The sequence below is a fragment of the Suncus etruscus genome, chromosome 2 (genome assembly GCF_024139225.1).
Source record: "Suncus etruscus isolate mSunEtr1 chromosome 2, mSunEtr1.pri.cur, whole genome shotgun sequence".
In the NCBI taxonomy this organism is placed as follows: Eukaryota; Metazoa; Chordata; class Mammalia; order Eulipotyphla; family Soricidae; genus Suncus; species Suncus etruscus.
The window spans coordinates 120902051-120914562 of record NC_064849.1 but is presented as its reverse complement, the minus strand read 5'-3'; the positions used below and the strand labels follow the sequence as shown (position 1 = coordinate 120914562).

General features: G+C 40.4%; 1 protein-coding gene across 4 annotated transcripts in view; it reads right to left on the bottom strand.

Annotated features, from left to right (window-relative positions):
* The window catches only part of KIF2A (kinesin family member 2A), a 93968-nt gene that overhangs the window by 11046 nt on the left and 70410 nt on the right, over positions 1–12512 (bottom strand). For all 4 annotated transcript variants that reach the window (XM_049768757.1, XM_049768759.1, XM_049768758.1 and 1 more), the window contains 2 exons: positions 11698–11848; positions 1357–1458 (listed from right to left, as the gene is read on the bottom strand). In XM_049768757.1, coding sequence (XP_049624714.1) covers positions 1357–1458; positions 11698–11848 — 253 coding nt within the window. The remainder of the gene's footprint in view (positions 1–1356; positions 1459–11697; positions 11849–12512) is intronic.

The following is a 12512-nucleotide window of genomic DNA, read 5'->3' as shown; positions in this document are numbered from 1 at the left end:
GATTAAAACAATTTTAATAATGTACTATATTGTCTGAAAGTTTTCTCATGTAATCCTCAGCCTTTAAACCAAATGTCTGAAAAGACTAACATTTCTTTAGAGATTAAGATTTCAAGATTAGTCTGAGATATTCTTCCCACGAAGTGCTTTTTACAGTCAAGTGGCAGGAGGAAGAGTTGACTGGAAGATCTCTGCATGTCTCATATCCTTATAGATAGTAGCCTCCAGAGTGTTAAACAGAATGGTATAGAATAGGAAATCAAAGTAAACATACTTTAAATAGGCTGAACACAATGGGATGGATACTAGTAGACCCCCTTATGCATCTGCAATGGACAGTTTGGCCTGAGCAGCAAACCTCAGGCCCTCTCCTCTGAAGCAGCATACTTATTCTATAGAAACTGATACTGCCTCAACTGCTCTGTGAGCAGTAAGAAAGAATTCTGGAGCTGGAGACATAATATAGTAGCAAAGTACTTGCCTTCCAAGTAGCTGAACCAGGTTCCATCCCTGGCACCACATATGCATAGTTCCTGAGCCCTGCTAGGGATCCAAGTATAGAGCCAAGAATAAGCCCTGTGAACCACTGGATGTGATCCCTCCTCCCTCCACAAAACAAAAAACTCTTCTGAAGTCTACCTAAGTTGAGGACAGAGGTTCAAGCTTTTTCTAAAAACAGACTAAATACAAAAAGCAAAAGGGATAATCTTTTCAATATAGTGCATAGGAAGGTTGTTTGTAGTTATCATTCATTCTATTTAATTTTTGCTATGTTACATGGCCATGTACAAAACAAGCACCCTGTCCACTGTATTATTGTTAATGCCTCCACAAGTATTTTTACATTAGTGTGAACTTAAAGAATCATCAAAACTTTCAGCTATTAATTCTGTTGCTGTTTGGGGTTACACCTGGCAATGCTCTGGGGGAACAAATATAGTGCCATGTCAATTGTATAGAAAATGCATCACCCACTGAACTACTATAATTGTGTGTGTGTGTGTATGTTGGGTGGAAATGGGGGAGTTTGAGCCAGGGGCTACTACTGGCTCTGTCCTGAGTATTCCTTGTGGTGGATCGAGAGTAATCTGAAGTGCCAGGGATTCAAATTGAGGATGGACTTAAGGCAAACACTTATGTCCGTAACTATCTGTCTAGTTCCAAAGTTTTAAAGAGACTATTATTCCCTTTGTTCTTTAGGATAATAATGTAGTGGTGTTTGGGGACTACTCCCTGCAATGCAAGGAATTGAGCCCAAGGTCTTACACATAAAAGGCCAGTCCTATACCAATAAGTCATGCCCTTGGCAATTTTTATAAAGGAACATTCTGATTAAAAGGGACTGTCTTACTTTACCTGGAACACGGCCCTGTGATCTTCTACAACTTGTTCTTCCATTTCTACCATTTGTGACACAGCTTCATGGAAAGTAAACAATTGTGGAGAAACTTCTTCTTCCTTAAAATAACACAGTATGAATGGGAAAGTTCATTTCCTTTTATGGATAAAAAATATTTTATACTCAGTAAGAAAATTAGAATGTATATACATGTATAAAAATATTTCTATATATAAGAAATTTCTATGTATAAGAAATAATCTTCACTTAGTTCATTTTACTGTAGAACCCTCTTTAAAAAAATCCCAAAAATTAAAAAATTAAAAAATCCACTTCCTGGATGTACCTACACATCAAACTAAGATGTTCTAAATTTCTCCCCTCATTGACATCTCAACCTGAAAATTTTCTTTTTTTTTTTTTTTTTGGTTTTCTTGGGTCACACCCAGCATTGCTCAGGGGTTGCTCCTGGCTGGCACAGGGGACCATATGGGACACCGGGATTCGAACCAACCACCTTTGGTCCTGGATTGGCTGCTTGCAAGGCAAACGCCGCTGTGCTATCTCTCCGGGCCTCAACCTGAAAATTTTCAATTCTTCATCCATTGTACTTTCCCTCCATCCCTTGCCCTCACTACATATTTCTCCAATTCTTTTACTCTTGCCACCCCAAATTTTTGTTAGTGCAGCTTTTCAAAAATACATTTCTTGCAGATGGTTTGAAAGATAGTACAGAATAGGGTGATTGTCTTACATGAGGCTGCCCCAGACTCATCCCTGGCATCCCATTTAGTCTCCTGTAAAACTGCCAAGAGTCAGGAGTAAGTCCTGAGCATCACTGAATATGGCCCCAAAACAAAAACAACCTTTTTATTAAAAAATAAACCTTGTTATTGAAGACTGTAAATCAGCTATTTTCTCAGAACTGCTTCCTTTACACAACTTAAATTATATCTATGTAACTCTTAGTTGTTTTTTTGAGGGGTGGGGGCACAACTGGCTGAGCTTAGGGATTACACCTGGCTCTGTACTCAGAAATCACTCCTGGCAGGCTTGGGGACCATATGGGATATCAGGGATCAAACCCAGTTGGCCACGTTGTGCAAGGCAACCAACCACCTTCCCTGCTCTGCTATCACACCAATTCAGGCATCTGCTTTTTATCGAGACACTCAAGTGTTTCTTGTATTATTTCTAAAACACTCACTATTCACTATACCACTACTCACTATACCACTACTCACTATATCTTCTTTCTTCCCAAGCAAGCTCAGTGTGTCTCATTCATTTCTTTTGCCTCAAGATATAATATTGCATATTCTTACCAATTCCATGCAGCGTACTCACAATTTTTTTTAATGTGTAACTCAAGAATTCTGAAGCACTTCATTGACTACCTGTATTAGATTTCTCTCTTGGACATGTCTTATATCCTATGGCACACATTTTTCTTCTCTGGCGCTTTCTCTTCCTTTTCTCCTGTGGTTTGTAATAGTGTTACTGAAAGGGTATCATGCATATCACTTTACCTCCTTTCAGCACCCCTTTTTGTCCAGAGAAATAATTTCTAACTATCTTTGTCATAGTGGTCATTTCTCTGTCCTAACTGCATTCTCCTATTTGTGGGGCAAGCTTCCTACCATAAACTGGCCCTCATCCCTATTGTGTTGGGAATTATTGCCATACTATCTTGCTTTTTATATCCCACAAATTAATGGATCCATCATATGTCTATCCCTTGCTTTCATTTCTCTCATTAAATATTCTCCATATCCATCCATAAATAAGCCAACTTCATGATTTCACTTTTTCTAACAGCTATGTAATAATACTCCATTGTGTAAACTCATGGTTTCGTTATCCACTCATCTGTTCTCAGACATTTGGTTTGTTTCCAGATTCTGGCTATTGTAAAAAGTGCTGCAATGCACTGTGTTTTTGGGCCTTTAGGGTATATTCCCAGGAGCAGTATTGCTAGATCATATGAAAACTCAATTTTGAGTTTTGAGACATGTCCATATTGTTTTCCAAAAAGGCAGGATCAGTAGACATTCCCACCAGGAATTATTGAGAGTCCCTTTCTCTTTGTATCTGTGTCAACTCCAGTTGTATTTACTCTTCTTAATGTTTGTCAGTCTCTGTGGTGTGAGGTATTTCATGTTATTTTGATTTGCATCTCCCTGATTCATTATGTAGAGCATTTCCCCCCAGTTTTTGGGTCACACCTGGCAGTGCTCAGGGGTACTCCTGGCTTTGTGCTCAGAAGTCGCTCCTGGCAAACTCGCAGGATCATATGGGATGCTAGGATTCTGTCCTGTGTTGGCCGAGTGAAAGGAACACCCTTACTGCTGGCTATTGCTCCATCCCCAGCATTTATCTTTTGGACTTACTTTCTTTTTTTTCATTTAAGGAAGTTCCCCCCTATTTTGTGATGAGATTAGATGCTTGGTTTTTTTTCCCCCTGTAATGTGTTAAGCTCTACCAGTGCCTTACATATTTTAGATATTAAACCCTTATCAGATGTGAATAGTTTCTCCCATTCTGTAGGCAATCTTTGTATGTTGGTCACTGTTTCGACTGAGGTGCAGAAATTCTGAGTTAAATGTAGTCCCATTTGTTTATCTTTGTTTTCCACTTGCTCAGTCAGTGGTGTTTGATCCTTAAAGATGACTTGCATGTGTTAAACCATTCTTGCATCCCTAGGATATATCGTAATTGGTCATCCTGAAAAGAGTATGAAAAGGATTGACAGTAGGTTCTCTTTAAAGATTTGAAAGAATTCACTCGTGAATCCACCTGGGTTCGGTCGTTTGTTTTGGGGAAGCCTTTTTTATCACCATTTCAATTTCTTCGATACTGATAGATCTGGTCAGGTATTCCAAGCAAATCATCTTATTGCAATAATGGGAAGGAGTACAAAATATATCCATTTCTAGGTTCCAGTGTTTTGTGGTATGAATATTCTCAAAGTAATCCCTGCTTTGAATTTCTGTACTGTCTGTTGTGACATACCCTCTTTCATTTCTGATTTGGTTTATTAAGAGTTTCTCTCTCTTTCTTTGCTAGTCTTGCTAATGGTTTCCCAATTTTATTTTTTTAAAGAACTAACTCTTGCTTTCTACATCCCCCCTCCCCCCAGGTTTCCAATTCTTTATTTTTTTGGTTTTTGGGCCACACATGGTGACGCTCAGGGGTTATTCCTAGCTATGCGCTCAGAAATTGCTCCTGGCTTGGGAGACCATAAGGGATGCTTGGGGATCGAACAGCATTCTGTCCTAGGCTAGCGCTTGCGAGGCACCTTACCTCTAGCGCCACCACTCTGGACCATTGTTTTTTTTGGTGAGCTTTTGCCTAAAGATATGTCCTTCTTGTTTTAAATGAAGTAGGGGCTCTCAGGTCAGTGCGTGCAAGGCAAATGCCCTACTGCTTGTGCCACTACTCTGCCCCCAATTCTTTAATTTTTGCTGTTTTATTATTTCCTTCCTCCAGCTTGATTTCAGCTCATATTGTTGGTCATTTTCCAGTTTATTTTTCTGTGCAGTTATTTATGTAGGCCCTTTCTTCCTTCCTAGCAAAAGCTTGCAAAACTGAATTTTTCACTTGGGGCCTGAGTGATAGCTCAGCAGAGGGGTGTTTGTCTTGCATGCTGCCGACCCAGGACAACCTGGGTTCAATCCCTGACCACCCATTAAGATCCCTGAGCCTACTAGGAGCGATTTTTGAGCAGAGCCAGGAGTAATTTCTGAGCGCGGCCAGGTGTGAACCCCCACCCCATTATTTTCTCTCTTAATATTGCTTTTGCTGTATATCTCACAAATTCGATAGTTTGAGTCCTCATTCTCATTTGTTTCCCAAAATCTTTTGATTTCCTCTTAGGCTCACTGGTTATTAGTGAGCTGTTTAATTTCCAATTGTTAAAGGTATTTCAACATTTTTGTCTGTAATTCACTTAGTTCATCATTGTTTGAGAAGATAGTTGATAGGATTTCTTTCTTTCTTTTTTTTTTTTGGTTTTTGGGTCACAGTGCTCTGGGGTCACTACTGGCTCTATGCTCAGAAATCGCTCCTACCAGGCTCGGGAGACAAGGGATGCCGGGATTCGAATCACCATCCTTCTGCATGCAAGGCAAATGCCCTACTTCCATGCTATTCCATGCTATCTCTCCGGCTCCTAGTTGAGACCATTTCTAACTTTCAATTTTATGGCCCAGAATATGGTCTCTCTTGGAAAATGTCCCATGTACATTGGAGAATAATATGTATTCTGATTTGCTGGGATGAATAGCCTTATATACATATATATATATATTAATGTCACCCTCTCTTGCATTTTTTTGCTTTTTGGGCCACACCCGGTTAAGCCCAGGGGTTCCTCCTAGCTATGCACTCAGAAATCGCTCTTGGCTCAGGGGACCATATGGGACATTGAAGGATAGAACCAAGGTCCTTCCTAGATTGGCTGTGTGCAAGGCAAATGTCCTACCTGCTTTGCTATCACTCTGGCCCCCAAAATTTTTATTTTATTTTATTTTGGTTTTTGGACCACACCTGGCGGTGTTCAGGGGTTATTCCTGGCTGTCTGCTCAGAAATAGCTCCTGGCAGGCACGGGAGACCATATGGGACACCGGGATTCGAACCAACCACCTTAGGTCCTGGATCGGCTGCTTGCAAGGCAAACACCGCTGTGCTATCTCTACGGGACCCCCCTTTTGTTCTTTTAAGGTTAGTTTTGCGTCCTTAAGTTTCCGAGCAGTGATCTGTGAAGCTGTTTATTATTACTTTAAACCTGAAAGAGTGTGGCTGGGTGAAGTGTTTTTGGTGAAGCATTCTTTTCTTTGATTTTTTTCCATCATATCCCACCATTGAATTTGGTCCTGTAGTGTTGGTTGAAAAAATCTGCTGTAAATCTTTTTTTTTGGGGGGTGGGGTGGGGTTGGGCCACACCCAGCAGCGCTTAGGGGTTACTACTGGCTCTATGCACAGAAATCGCTCCTGGCAGGCTCAGGGGACCGACCATATGGGATGCCAGGATTCGAACCATCGTCCTTTTGCTCGTAAGGCAAATGCCCTTCTTTCACGCTATCTCTCCGGCCCTGCTGTAAATTTTAAAGGATGTTTCTTTGTAGTATAATTTCCTTTTTTGATCCTGCTTTTTGTATTCTATATCTATTTTGGCTTTCATCATTGTGTCTAGTGTTTTTATTTGGGTTTCTTTTAGCTGGCTCTCTTCAGGTGCCATGTGGGTGCATGCACTCTTCAGGTCTCGGAATTTCTCAGCAATAATGTCTTTTGATTATTGCTTCTTCAATTTCTGGCTATCTGGGACCCCAATAATTTATACCAAAGTTCTATTTGTCTTCTGTTTGAGGATTTTTTCCATCTTTGGTTTGTTTTTTGTTTTGTTTTTGGTTTTTGTTTTTGGGCCACACCGGCTGTCTGCTCAGAAATAGCTACTGGCAGGCACAGGGGACCATATGGGACACCGGGATTTGAACCAACCACCTTTGGTCTTGGATCAGCTGCTTGCAAGGCAAACACCACTGTGCTATCTCTCCGGGCCCTGGTTTGTTTATTTTAAGACTCTTTTCCAGGGGTTGAGAGATAGCACAACAGTAGGGGGTTTGCCTGGCATGCAGCTGATCCAGAACCTACAGTGTTTCTAATCCCAGCATCCCATATGGTCCCCCATGCCTGGCAGAAGCAATTTCTGAGCATTGAGCCAGGAGTAACCTGAGCGTCACTGGGTGTGACTCCTTCCCCCTCCCAAAAGGACTCTTTTCTATCTTCTGCTGCTTTCTGGAGGTGTTGTGCAGCTCATTTTCAAGCTCAGTGATTCTGTCCTCACCAGCTTTTACTCTGCTGGGCCTTAGAGTGAGTTTTTCATTCACTTACCAAGTTTTCAGTTCTATCATTTCTGTTTGAAGTATTATCATTTCTACTCTCATATCCTCTTGAATCTTATTGGCTGCCCTTGCCATAGTTTCTTGAATATCCTCAAGATTTCCTTTCTAAAGTCCTTATCAGAAAGTCTATTATATAGGTAGTTGGTTCTATTTGGTTCTTCAGAATTACCACTTTTATTCACTAAGTGTGCTAGAATTGTGTTGCTTTCCCACTGTGACAGTTGAGGTGTGTTGGTGTTTTTAATGTATTATGGTGTGGGTAACACCTGGAAGAACCTGGAAGAAATGGCTACATTGCCTTGGGTTTGAAAGCATCTTTTCTGAATAACAAAGAGGACCCCACTGCTGGCTTGTCAGTGTGTCTTAAGTTTCTTGGGTGCAGCCATAAATCTTTTTTATAAGGAGAAATTCTGGAAAACCATTTTAGAAATGAAGGGGGGGATGGTAACTGAAGAAAAAGAAAACACTCTTTTCCTGATATCCCTTACCTCCCGGTATCAAGACACCAGAACAACATCCCCAATTATGATTTGGAGGGAGAGAGTAGAGCTATACACTGAGGCACTGGTTCTATGCTTAGAAAACTCTCCTGGTAAGCTCGGGGGACCACCTATGATGCTGGGGATGAAACCCAGGTCGGCCACATGCAAGGCAAATACCCTACCTGCTGTGCTATCACTCCACCCCCAACTTAAGATTTTTTTTTTTTTTTTGGTTTTTCGGCCACACCTGTTTGATGCTCAGGGGTTACTCCTGGCTAAGCACTCAGAAATTGCCCCTGGCTTGAGGGGACCATATAGGACGCTGGGGATCGAACCACGGTCACGATCTTCCCTTGGCTAGCGCTTGCAAGGCAGACACCTTACCTCTAGTGCCACCTCGCCGGCCCCCCACTTAAGATTCTTAACCTGCTGGTGAGTCTACTGTATTAGTACTTGGACTGTCAATGCAATGATGGCTGGATGATACTATCCTATTCTAATCTACTTTGTTAAAGACTAAAAGCAGTATTATGAATGTGTACAAATACACCAATATTTAACAGCAACTAATCACAAACCATTTCAAAATAATTTCCTGGGGTTGATAAGTTGAAAAGAATCCACATCCACATCTGTCATACATGGATGCTGTAAGAACTCATGATAAGTCACTAAATTACTTCTGATCATCTACAATTTATATCAATGAACTGAAACACATGCACTGCATGTTGAGGACTTGGGTTCAAACACTGGCACCACAGAATACAACTATAAATAATCCCTGAGCATTGTTAAGTGTGGCAGCTACAAAACCAAAAATTGAAAACTGAAAAAGAAAAGAGGCACATGGGTTGGGGAAAATTTTTGTTCACAACTCATCTGACAAATGGTTAATGTTCAAGATATAAAAAGCACTTGTAAAATTTAACAAGAAAAAAAAATTTACCCCATTAAAAAAAAAGATGACTAAAACTTACTCATAACATACAGATGATCATCAACAAGTATTTGAAAAAAATTCTTTGCATCACTGATGATCAAGGGCATGCAAATCAAAACAATAAGATACTATCTGACTCCAGTGAGAGTGGCATATACTACATAGTAATACAATCAGTGTTGGTGTTGATGTGAGTTTAGGGATGAGAGTGGGGCAAGGAATCCATATTCACTGCTGGTGGGATGTCAATTGGTCCAGCCTTCTGGTGAATAACTTTGATACTTCAAGAACTATGATTGGGAGCCAGAGCAAAGACACAAGCGGTAAGGTGTCTGCCTTGCCCACTCTAGCATAGAATGGACCGCGGCTCGATCCCCGGGTGTCCCATATGGTCCCCCAAACCAGAAGCAATTTCTGAGCGCATAGCCAAGGAGTAACCCCTGAGTGTCAACCAGGCAGGGCCCAAAACCCGCTCCCCCCCAAAAAAAAAGAACTATGATCAGAAGTTTAAAATGTCCTAGCAATTCCACTTCTGGACACCAACTCCAAAAACTCTAATCAGAAAAGGCATTTGCACTTCCTTTTTTTTTTTTTTGGGTCATACCCGGCGTTGCTCAGGGGTTACTCTTGGCTGTCTGCTCAGAAATAGCTCCTGGCAGGCACGGGGGACCATATGGGACACCGGGATTCGAACCAACCACCTTTGGTCCTGGATCGGCTGCTTGCAAGGCAAATGCCGCTGTGCTATCTCTCCGGGCCCAGCATTTGCACTTCTATGTTTACTGCAGCACTATTTATAATATTCATCATTCACACTGGAGACAATCCAAGTGTCTTAAGAACAGAGACAGGTAAAGAACTAATACACACATACCACACACACACCACCAACCCAAGTATCTAAGAACAGAAAATAGGTAAAGAAACACACACACAGAACAACAACAACAACAACAACAACAACAACAACAACAACCACCACCCAAGTATCTATGAACAGAAGACAAGAAAGAAACTAACACACACACACACAAAAACACACAGATAAATACTAGTCAATAGGCAAGTTGACCAGTAAGATGAAATTAGTCATTTTCTTTTCTTTTTTTTTGGTTTTTGGGCCACACCTGGTGACGCTCAGGGGTTACTCCTGGCTATGCGCTCAGAAGTCGCTCCTGGCTTGGGGGACCATATGGGACGCCAGGGGATCGAATCGCGGTCCATCCTAGGCTAGTGCTGGCAAGGCAGACACCTTACCTCTAGCGCCATAAGCCGGCCCTGAAATTAGCAATTTACTAATAACTGGATGGGGAGTTGTAACTTTTTTTTTTTTTTTGCCACACCCGGCAGTGCTCAGGAGTTACTCCTGGCTGTCTACTCAGAAACAGCTCCTGGCAGGCCTGGGGGACCATATGGGACACCGGGATTCGAACCAACCACCTTAGGTCCTGGATCGGCTGCTTGCAAGGCAAATGCCGCTGTGCTATCTCTCCGGGCCCGGGAGTTGTAACTTAAGAGGCACAGTTACAAAAATAATCTCTTTCATATGTAGAATATAAAGAAACATATTAAGGGAGCCACAAAAGGATAAAAGTTAACGAATCCGAGAGCTTACTATTTTGAGGGTAGTAGAAAGACATAGAAGGGATCGATGAAATGGGTGGTAGGGTAACACTGGTGAAGGGTGCAGTGTTGGAATGTTGCAGTATGAAACCCTATCATTAACAACAGTATAGCAAACCATGATGCCTCAAATGCATTAAATAAATAAATAAATAAATAAATAAATAAATAAAAACAATAAGAAATGTAAAGCCTGCTATAGGGAGTGACTATCTTATTTGAATTTAACATGAATGCAGGGCTACTTCAAGCATTGAGAGCAACTAAATCCACCTTTAAAACTTTTGGAAAGGACCACAGAGATGGCTCAAGGAGCTGAAGGACATGGTTTACATATGAGAGGACCAGGTTCAATTCCTCATACTCTATGGCCTTTCAGCATCCCTCGGAGGGATCAAAAAATTAATAACATAACAAATAATAATTTTCAGAGTCAGGGATAAAACTCAGTTTAGGTTTTCATCTTTAAAGTCTTTGTATTTCAAAGTCAAGTGTTCTCTTGGTCAAGCAGATAGTTAAAAGGGCAGAGCACATGGCCCAGGTTCAGGGGCTGGAGTGAGATTGCAATGAATAGAGCTTTTGCCTTACATGCATCTGACCTAGGCTCAATCTCCAGAACTATGATCCTCTACTCACTACAGTATTACTGAGTACAAAGCCAGGACTAACCCCTAAATAGTACCAGGTGTAGCCCAAAAAGTAAAAAAGAAGGTCCAAGTTCAATCTTCATGGTCCCTCAAACACAAGTGGAGTTACTATAAGACAAAGTACTAAGAATAACCACTGGGTGAGACCCAAAAACCAAAACTAAAGCAAAGGAAAGAATATTTCAAGTGTTTTCCACTTTGGCTTTACAGTTATTTTGGATTTTGGCAGAGGCTGTTCCTGCATTTTGATTAATTTTTTTTCTTACTTTTTCTTTCTTTTTTGTTTCTGGGCCATAGACAGCTCTGTGTTCAAGGTTTACTCTTGGTTCTTCACTTAGGGATACTCATGGCAGGTGGCTTAGGGGACCATATGGGGTTCTGGGATAAAACAGAACCCAGACCAGCTATAAGCATCCTACCCACTATACTGGTTCCATGTTTGCATTGTTATGGTATTTAGTAGTATTTTAGGCCTCAAAATGTCCCATTTTTACAGTAGGAAAATTCATTTCAGGTTGAGAATTGATCATATAAATTAGTTTAAAGAAAAAAAAAGCCATACACAGAAGTGCTCGGGGTCAATCCTAGCTCTGCACTGAGGGATTACTCCTGACAGTGCTCAGGGGATCAAATGGGTGCTGGGAATCAGACCTGGGTCCATAGTATGTAAGGCAAACGAGTTACCTGTTGTACTATCTTGCCAGCCCTAAAGTTAATCTTAGTATGTAATCTGAATTACAATTATATGAAGTCACTCACATTTTGTTCACAAAGAAGTTTTAGATCATCTCTCTGAGGGGAACTGCCAACACCCCATTGTGCCTCTAAGTCATCAATTTGACTTGGTGGATGGTGCATTATTGGACGAACATCGCCAGCAGCTGATGGATCCACAGTCAATTCTTTCACCCTATAAAAACATAAGAGATATCTATAAGTAACAAATATTCCTGATATAAAACAAAAATATATACCAACTTATTCATAAAAGTAATTCAAAGAAAACACTAAAATTGATGGTGTCAGCTTTCCAGATCAAATTTATCTAAAATCTAAAAATAGTAAAGTTTAATTTTAGGGATCAACTTAGTAACTTTACAATTAAATATTTAAGTATATAGGGTATGTCAAAGAAAATGAAAAATAACAATAACAATCAATACATGGATTTTGCCAATTCTAAGAAAAAATTTGCAGATTTTAAGTCACAATCTTCAGTTAAAATAGCTACATGCTATTAGTTTATGTATAAAAATCATGATTTGAAGTTTTGCTAATTAAAAAATTGTTTTCTCATTTAGAAGATACTTTCTAAACAGATTCTAGCTACTTCCTTGAAGACAAGGAGACATTGCATAAAAGGTAAACATGCAAAGATGACATCATCATAAAAAATGTAAGAGGAAATAGCCCAATTTTCTAAAATCAACATGTTAAAGCAAGTAAATAAAAATGTACAAAAAATAAAGCTCAAGCTCATGCAGCAAACCACCACCTGCAAACAAAATGAAAATGAAAAATGAAATGGCTCAGGATGATATAAGCATAAATTAAATATTTGTATGTGGAACAAT